This window comes from Lactuca saligna, chromosome 8 (assembly GCF_052625555.1).
Source record: "Lactuca saligna cultivar CGN05327 chromosome 8, ASM5262555v1, whole genome shotgun sequence".
Lineage (NCBI taxonomy): Eukaryota > Viridiplantae > Streptophyta > Magnoliopsida > Asterales > Asteraceae > Lactuca > Lactuca saligna.
The window spans coordinates 95857730-95868111 of NC_136424.1; the positions used below are offsets into that span (position 1 = coordinate 95857730).

General features: G+C 29.7%; 1 protein-coding gene across 2 annotated transcripts; it reads right to left on the reverse strand.

The window, feature by feature from the left end:
* Nucleotides 1-1428: 1428 nt before the first annotated feature.
* Nucleotides 1429-6559, reverse strand: LOC145009204 (uncharacterized). Of its 2 annotated transcripts, XR_013663796.1 has the most exons (14): nucleotides 6226-6559; nucleotides 5954-6038; nucleotides 5597-5649; nucleotides 5439-5520; nucleotides 5197-5327; nucleotides 4945-5115; nucleotides 4598-4852; nucleotides 4444-4484; nucleotides 4248-4338; nucleotides 3964-4156; nucleotides 3742-3855; nucleotides 3057-3637; nucleotides 2623-2855; nucleotides 1429-2533 (listed from the first exon to the last, which is right to left on the reverse strand). XR_013663796.1 is itself a non-coding variant. In XM_078967883.1 (12 exons), exons 1-12 carry the CDS (start codon nucleotides 6401-6403, stop codon nucleotides 3130-3132), a joined length of 1902 nt encoding a protein of 633 aa, XP_078824009.1. In that variant the 5' UTR covers nucleotides 6404-6559; the 3' UTR covers nucleotides 2877-3129. The 2 variants fall into 2 exon arrangements, 1 of the variants encoding a protein (XP_078824009.1); XM_078967883.1 differs by lacking the exons at nucleotides 1429-2533; nucleotides 2623-2855 and having other exon boundaries at nucleotides 2877-3637.
* Nucleotides 6560-10382: the final 3823 nt, after the last annotated feature.

Sequence of the window (10382 nt, forward strand, 5' to 3'; positions counted from 1 at the left end):
ATTGTTTTTCACTCTATTTTCATTTTCTACCTCACTCTATTTTTCACACTATTTAGGTATAAAATAATACTATAACACCAATTTTGATATGTTACGCTATTTTGGTATAAAATAATAATATAACACCAATTTGGATATGTTATATTGGTCCTTCGGCTTTTGGTTATAAGTTTTGTACTAATATATTTTTGAAAGTTATAGAACAAAAAACATATAAATAAGAATGTAAATACCAAATAAGTTGAAAGATGTTTTTGACGATCTATAAAAAATTGGATACACCAAGGAGGCGAGGAATATACTTTAAAATGGTGTGGGATCAAATATTAACATTATTTGCATCATTTTTCACATTATTTTGGTGTAAAAATATTAAATAGTATTTTGACGGAGATGGTCTTATAAGCCCTTTACTTTTTGCATAAGGTTTTCGACCATACAACTTGATCAATGAGCTTAAAATGTCTATTACAGTTTTAAACCTATCTTTTAAGGGATTCATCTTTTTTTATTCATGTATCGAATAGCAAGTGATTTCCTACTTATGCAATGTGATTCGACAAAGTAGTATAGACTTTTGGTGTGAGGTGGAATATCTATATTCATCGTGTGTTTTAGTTGATTGTATATACTCCTTGTTTGTCGTAGTTGTTTTCCCTTATAGCTTATAATTCCAAACATTTATATTTAGTTGTTGAAAATACAAACATTTGGTTAGTATTACCAATTGCTTATGTTAGTCCTTCATTTTTTTACAACTCACATGCCTCATGCTCTACTCATAAATCCACAAGCGACTTGAATCCTCTAACCCTTTTTCAACACCCTTTGGTGGTGCAATTAGTCTATAACAATTTAGATGTTCATAACAATATTATATATTTGTGTAAGTGCCTTTAACGCACATATAATAGTGTTTTTCAAACGAAATTTTGTGGTAATGATTTAATTTTTTTTCTATTTTGTGCAAAAAGCAACCCCTTCCCGTGACATCTCTTACTTAACAACCCTCTTATCCATGCTCATATTAACCCCAAATTGTTTTCGGTGTTATTTCTATATGAACATAGTTTCGAAATCTTGAACTGAAATCATTCTATCTCCATAATCATACCTTGATTTGAAAACCATAATAGGCTTTTTTGAAGCACCAAACTCATATGTAGCCTCGTACTCATGAATATGCTTAATTTTTCTATCAAAGAGCCTACTCACTACTCGAGGGTTTCTTACAACACAATCTAAAGTCACCATAGTATAGAGAAAAACTATTTCTTGTACTCTAGCAAAAAAAAAAAAAATTCTAACCGCCAAAATAATATTTGTTGTCAACTAGCTCAACAACATAACTAAAAGCACGGATTTTGTACACAACCTAAACTTAATGTTACGATACGTTAAGCATAACTTTCTTTTCTCTCCTCCAAATAAAGGGCAAATCTAGAAGATGTTTCATTATTCCTAACATCATATACTCCAAAACGTTTTTCAAGATTCAAGAAACTATGATTTCATTTACAAGATAAGACATGGCATTATCAAAATCTTCACATCTCACAACAAATAAAGGAAAGTAATCTAACGTTACCTTAGCTAAAAACTACCCATAATCGATAGGTATGGTTAATTTGCAAGCTGTTAGAAGAACTTTGAAATTGAGATCAAAAACGTCATTTGTGAGAGGGAAAAGCCATCAATGCCTCTTTATTATGGTCAATTTTTTTACTCAATATTTAGTTTTATTTCATTGACCGTTTACAATATAACATAAATCAGACTCAACTTATTTACAGATAAGTTGGTCAAAATTACTCTTTCTACAAGGTTTGATAATACGGTTTATTTTTTATTTTTTATTTTTTTGCAAAAACAAAATTTATAAATCAAAATGAATATATGTGTACATCTCTATAATACTGTTAATAAAACTGTTGTCATTCTGGTTGATAAAATCTTAAGTATCACTTTCATGTTAAGTTGATGTCACTGTATAGCCACAAAGTATTACCATTTTGTTGTTTAAATGATTAATAATATTCATTGATTTAACCCAACCTAATAAACCAGTAATAAATTTGATGTGGTCCCCACCCAAAAACAACATTGTGTGAAAGAGACGCACGCACACACACACACACACACACACACACACACATATATATATATATATATATATATATATATATATATATATATATATATATGTGTGTGTGTGTGTGTGTGTGTGTGCAAAGGCATGCACATGGGCAAACTCAAGTTGAGAACTTTTCCACCCATTAAAATTTTGAGCTTCATTTTAAGTAGGTAAATATTAAAGTAGATATAGATCTCCCAACCATTATTCCCCATGATAGTATGAAATAAAATGATAGAAGTAAACTATTTGTTGCACATAATTATTTGTTAACAAAGTTGATTTACCTCCATTTTGTAGTGTTCCAAAACAGAGATGGCACAATGGCCAGGTCAGATGGATAATTTTTAATACTGGTCAAAAGGGGGTCTTTTGGTGCTTCATTTTAAGTTTCTACATCTGACCCATCAAATATAACCCAAAACCATTTTAGAAAAAGGAAGATAGGCCACGAAAGCTTTAAGAGATGCATATAATGTAAAACATACCTCAATCGGCTCCAATAAGTCTTCACTTCAGAATGTTTGTCCAGCAATGCATAAGTGCCTCATCCACACTTCATACTCAAGAATATGAAGAAAGTCTAAAGTTTTTTTTTTTTTTTGATTTTTTTTTTTTTTTGTTGTTGTTTTTGTGGTGAAGGCATCAAAAGCGTTAGTTAACAAAAGTTAAAAAAGCTAGTGATGGCTTTAATGTCCAACAGCTCACCACACTATTAAATCTGTAGCATCAAAGCAAAACAAGATTAAAAATCAGCCTATATATATGTATCATGTATGTCTCTTCTGTCCATTGGTCGACACAACCAACTGTTTATACTTTATATTATTGTTGTATGAATATAATAAAATTATAAAATCATAAACCGCTAACCAAAACCAGGTTGATACAAACAAAAAAAAAAAAGCAAATAGAAGTGTACCAGGTAAGATTGCCTAAGTGGGCCCACTCTGCAGCTTCAAATTCAAATACATATTTACCTTCAACTTGTTCCTCTAGTGCACTTTCTTCCTCTTATTCTGATGATGATTATAGTCATTATCTGAAGAACCATTGACCATCTGCCACATGTCCTTCCTTTTATTATCCCTTCTTCTTCTTGAATGACGGCTACAGCTACAATCACTGTCTGATTGATGATGATGATGATGATCCTTTTTGTCATTTTTATGCCTCACTTCATCAGACCTATGGTTACCACTATGCACATCTTCTACTTCTACCCCTGAAATTGATCTATCTGTATGATATGATCCATGTTCTCGACCATCATTTGTGGAATGAGAACGTTTTTCATATCTTTTATTGTGACTAGATTTGATGTTTAGATCTTGATGCTTGTCTTTTTGTAACTTTCTGCCATGGCTTTCTTCTGAATTGCTCACAGCCTTTCCCCTGTTTCTTTGGGATTTATATTCTGATGATCTAGAAACCTCATGGGAGTGAGACTCATGGCGCTTTGGGATTCCATTTCCATCATCTTCATAATCGGAAGACCTTTGTCTATAATAAATAAATAAATAAATAAATAAAAAGCTCTTATTACTTCTGATTGTTATATTTGATCCCAATAGGCCAATACTTATGTTATATGGCTAAAAAGTTACCTCTTTTCATGACCATATTTCATTCGGTTATCAAAGTCAAAATTCTCAGGGCGTCTTGTGGAATGTTCAGCTCTGGGTCCTACAGGTGCCATACCTCCCATTCTTGTAACACCACTGCAACCAAATAAGGTACATGAAATTGTAGAGTGATCTTGAATATGATGAATAAAAGCAAGAAGTAAGAACTAAGAACAACAAAAGTGTTCATATAAGAAAGTTGACCTAGGAACAGGAAAGGTGGCATATGTAGATGCAACATAAGGTGGAACTCCATAAGGTGTGACAGGACTAAAAGGGAGCATCCCTGGATTTCCATACATATTCATGTAAGGATTGAATGGAGGGAACATGGGAGTGGGAGTGTTCCAGTAGGGCATCGGGTAGCCTGACACACCTCCTTGAAACATATGATCCCCTGAAAATGAAATTCACAAAAACTAGATCATCAAAACATAGTCTTGACAAAATTTAATACCATGTTAAAGAAAAAAAAAAAAAAAATTTACCTTTATGATACATATGATGTTCATTGGAAGCAATAGGGCAATCTCTTATGAAATGGGTTGGAGAGCCACACATGTAGCAGGTTCGCCCCCCCTGATTTCATCAAGGTAAGATTTCATAATTCATATTGTATGTAATATACTAATATGTATGATTATGAATTTAAAAATGAAAAACCATGGATTTTGAAATAAGTACCATGTTGTTTCTATTGTTAACTGCATAACCTCGATCTCCACCTGACAAAGTAAGTCGTTTAAGGAAATTTTGTTAAAGATGGGGTTGAGTTAATACTAATAACTTAAAAAAGTCGGTGTTTTGAAATTGTGAGCATATATGGAATGAGAAACACCTTCATTTGGCATGCAAACTTGAGGTATAACAGGCTGGTTTTCACCTTCAGAGTCCACAGAAGGTGTCAGATCTTCATGAGCATCTCTATTCTTAACTTTAAGCAAAGGAGTTGAATTCAAGAAATTATTTTTCTTGTTTAGTGACTCGTAAACAGACTCTCCCATATTCTTCTGATTTGGTCCTTTCTCAGAATAAAGCAAATCCAATTTCCTTTTAGTGGAAACCTCCTTTCCCTGAATACCAGATTCTCCATCTGAAATAAAATTTCAAAGAATCATATATAAGCTATAGAGGATTTTTTTTTTATTATTATTATTTTTGGCCAGGGAATATCAGAAGTCTCACCTGGGACATATTTCTGCAAATCATTTTCAGGAGCAGTGGCAAGAATCTGGGATTCAAGAAAATGCTCAATGGCATGCCTGAGGGATAAATTTGGTAGCAAGTGTTCTACCCTGTACTTGGTGGAAGAACATTTAGGGCACCTTGCCTTCAATGGAAGTACATCACAGATGCCTGTGAAGGGAAAAAATATATATATACATGTCAAAGATAAATGTAATTAGTTGCAGCAATAATATCATCTTAAGAGCTTACATTTTTTACAGAAGCTATGCTGACAGCATGGTATCATCACAGCATTCTTGAAATATGTGTTGCAAATAGGACATCTTAGTTCTGATGGCAAGTCAACTTTTTCCAGATCAATACCCTTTGTGTTCGCCACCCTATGATGTCAAGTCAAATTTTGAAAAGGAAACAAAAAGATTGTTTAGAATTTAGATAGTCTGAAGGAATTAGTTTATCAGAAACTAAAAATCATATGGCGCAAACTTTACTTTTCCAATTCTATGTGTTCAACATCTACAGGTTCAGGCTTCTTCGCTAGAATTATTTCTTCAGGTTTGTTGTGATTGATACCTGCATTTTTCATGTAGTTAGAGCGACTCATCAAAAAAATATATATTATAATGTGTTGCTTTAAAATGTTATATACCTTTCGGAATATCTTCACTAAGCTCACTTGCTTCAGGTTTATGATGTCTTAACCTGAAGAAAGCAGAATATCAGATGCCAATATCATAACAAGAAAAGACAAGATGATTTAGAGTATTAGTTAATCAACAGTACATATCAATTAATGAAATAGAAGATAGTGTGAAACGCTTATCACTCATACATAATTACATATACTCCCACAGCTTCCAACAGAACAATCTTACACACCCACATACACCAAAGAAATCATATTGTAAAAACTCATCAAACGATTAATTGATATCATGTAGCTAAAAGATATATTAACAGGGTTTTATGAGTTAGATTCAATTCAATAAAAGAACGTAAAACTTACATAGCTAAAGGCACCGGTTCTGCTGGAACCCTCTTTATGATAACACTCGAACCACTAGGAATCTTGAAGTCATCGTCATTGTACTCTAATAACTCAAAAATAAAACACGGAATCAAAAACCAAAAAAAAAAAAAAAAATTAAACCAATTGATGATACATGAAAACACATTATTCTGCTGCACCTGTACGCCAACACAATTTGCAGAAGAAGACTTGTAGCTCAAGAATATGAAAACTAAAAAGCAGGTAGACTAATAAAATTAGAAAATAACCTTGACCAGTGAGGTCATCTAAGAAGACGAGATCAAAATCTTTATGGCATATGCCGCTTAACTTCTTCTGACAGAGAATTTTAGATCTGAGTTCTCCCACCGATATGTAGGGTTTACCACCATCGATTTCGATTGTATCGAAATTGACAGAGCTTCTGAATTTGAATCTGATAGACATAACCTATATTGTTTCTGATGAGTACGATTCGATGTCGCTATACGATTTTGGAATGAGAACTTGAGAAAGGAGGAAAGAAGAAGGAGAATTATGAAGAAGAGGAACTGTTCTGTTTGTCGATAGAGGAGATGGGAAGGTGCGTTTCACGTGACACGTGCAACATGTTGCATCTCATTTCGTCAAACAAACATTTGACCAACTATATTTTGGCATTACATTTAAAAAGATAATGACAAAAACATCCAAGTGAGATTGGTGTCATAATTCTTTTTAAAAATTTATATATCAAGATAATTCACTTCCTTAAATATATTTGTGATTTGCCAAATATGTACAAAGTAAGGCTTAATGCAAGGGTAGTACAACAACTAAAACAACTAATATGTATAGTATGAGTTTTTATAGAAGTACTAGATTGATGTTGATGTAGAAATGTATTAATTCCATGAGAAGTAATTGATTCAGTCTTTAAAATTGATTTGGATGTTGAAAGTAGTAACAAATCAGTTTAATTAAGATTAAGAATCCATTTCTAGAAAAAAAAAATATATGTCAATAAGATAAATTATTATACTAATACTTTCACATAAAACTTCGCTATTTAATATGTATCAATAAAGGTGTTGGGTTGGAAACATTATCAATAAAGAAAGTGTTGGGTTGGAAAAAATATAAATACAGACCAAAAAAGAAGGGGATAAAAATACAATTGGAAAGAAAGAAACAGACAAAAGATATACATATAAGTGTTTAAAGAAGATTGTTGGAAATAAAGCATAGAGACACAAAAACGATATGCAAATAAGTTAAAAAAAACATGTTAAGGTTGGACTCCCGGCCTTGATGGCAAAGAAAACAGATGCAACAATTAGGACGATCGTAGCTAATAGTTTTAAAATGACACACAATACTTGTAAAATGAATAGGAGTGGTTATTGTTCATACAACAAACAGATAAATAAATAAGGTTAAGAAAGTTTTAAAAAAATAAATGATGGGGGCCAAATCCTCACCCTTAATGGTAATGAAAACACACAAAATCATTAGGTATGGACACTATTATTGTCAACGCGTTGGTAATTGTTTGTGATAATTGATGTATAATCTGAGCATTTTATTTCATCGATCATGTTTCATAAGCATCGCTCTTTTGTCTCTATCTACAAAAAAAATTATGAGTTGTCGAAAATAATAAACTTTTAGGGAATCATATTAACATAATAATATTTTTTATCAACTATAAAACTTATCAAAACGGGAAGTGTACATATACTAATTAATGGCATCTACGATGTTTAAACTTAAAAAGTTTTACTTTTGTGGCATCATCTTTCCACCAATTTTTATTTTACAAAAATTTTTATCAATATAATCTCCAATTGTTAATCTTGAAAGTTTTTTTTTTCTAAATTTATCATTTATCAAACTTAAATGTTTTATTAAGTACCATTGTATAATTTAACATTATACTAACACATGTCATATTTTTTGGTATTGAGTAGCTTTTTCGAAAAAACTTGTCAACTAATTGTATTTTACTAAAATATGTAAAACAATCACATCTTATTTTCAACAAGTGATTATGTCAACATATTCATTAATATCTTCAAGATTTTCAGATAACGTTTTAACAACACATTTGAAATTTATTTTAGAATAACGTCAACAATCTTTGACCACCAAAATTTTTAACATACAAATGCCATTAAGTGGTTTCTTAATATGGACAATGATAGAGTATAAAAAGGCAATAAGATTCAACATGCAATAATCTTATATTCAGGTTACATATTTTTTTCCAAAACAATCTCATTTAACATGTTTGTTACATTATTTTAGGGGTTTTCCACATTTAATTATTCCTCGCCAGGTTTAATTTCATTTAAGTGAGTAAAACATTTGGTTAATGATATTTTCTTTCTATTTGATGTTTTTAATCATAAAACTCATAGTAAATTGTTATAGTTTCAACATTTACCTTTTTCAATTTATTATTTAAACCATACTTCAATTATCCACATTATTAAAATTTGATTATTTATTTGTTGGTTAAATAAGATTATATATATATATATATATATATATAGAGAGAGAGAGAGAGAGAGAAAAAAAAAAAAAAAAAGGGTGAGATCGGTTGAGAACTCATAGTTTCTCGAGAACCCGAGAACTAAAAGTAGAGCGTTGGATCAAAATTAATTCATTAAGGACATGATCGTCATCTTACCAATCTCATTTAATGTTTAATTTTTGTATTATTGAATATATTAATATAAAAGTCTAAAATTTTACATAATAAATCAAAATTTTTGATTTTTTTTACAAATAGTATTTTTCAATTTAAAAAAAAATATAAATTTTTTAATTCTTTATAGAAAACATGAACCTTAAAAAAAATATATATTTTTTTAAAACTACGATTTTTTCAAATAAAATGCAACTTTTTATTTTTTCAATATATATATATATATATATATATATATATATATATATATATATATATATATATATATATAACTGCACTTTTTCAAAAAACTGCAAAGAAAGCTGCATTTTTTTAAAGTAGATTTTTAAAAATCAATAAGTTTAAAACAAAGAACTAGAATATTAATATATATATATATATATATATATATATATATATATATATATTCTAATTTTTTTAACAATAAAAATCAAAGTTTCAAGTGCAAATATGCATATTTTTTCAAATGCATATATGCATATTTTTTATACTATAATATTTGTAAGTATATTTTATTAATTAATATATAAACATAACAGTACAAATATTTTATTCGATACAAAATAAAATATAAAAAATAAAAAATGCTACAAATTACAAAACGTTTTCATGTCTTCGTGTCAATAATTCCTTATTTTCTTCAATTTATTATTTTTCACCTCTTCAATATTCACTGCAATTTCTTCCAAATCTACAATACAATAAAAATAAATTGATTGATGCAAAAACACTCACAAAAATACGTATATGATTTTCATGTGACTAACATATGAATTACATGTGATTCACATATGAATCACGTGCGATTCACATATGAATCACATGCAATTTACATAAATCACATCTACATATAAGATCATATGTAAATCACATGCGATTCACATATATGGATCATATATGATTCATATGTGATTTACATGTGAGAATCACATGTGATTTACATGTGAATCAAATGTGATTAAAATGTAAATTACATATGATTTTTGTGTGATTAACATATGAATGTGTCCATATATACATAATTCATATGTAATTCACTTGTGATTTACATGTGAATAATATATTATTCATATATGATTTACATATGATTAATATCTGATTTACATGTGAATCACATATGATTTACAGATGAATCACATGTGATTTACATGTGAATCACATATAATTCACATGTAAATATATATTATGTCTTGTACCTTGTGAAGTAAATAAATAAAAGTATGTAGCTATTTTTTGTATTTGATAATGTCTAACAGGGATTTTGTACAATTACCTTTTCCCGAGTAGAATATTTGCATCAGATGTAGACTTTAAATTTGTCTAACTCCTTCATTCACAATTGTTTTGAGATTCATGAGCTTATTTTCATGCTATTGAATCATGTTCTTGACACTTGGATGGGAAGTATATAATTATAGCCAAAGTTAGCATTGATTTCTCTAAAACATGCAATTATACATTAAATCAGATTCCAAATAAACCTACAATAAAGGAACCAAAATTAATGTAATAAGCTCCTAAGTATAAAGTTTAATGAAAAATAATATTTAACGAGATTGGTTTGTTTACCTTCTAACACAAAAGACATATATATCCTCGTTACTTAACGAGCCTTTTTCTCCTCTTGTTATCTTTTGCAGCTAAGGTGATTGGTTTTCTATGGCCCTTTTCCATACTTTATTGAGTCAAAGTGTGAGTTTTGGAGTTATGAAGCTATAATTTGCTTTCACATAAACA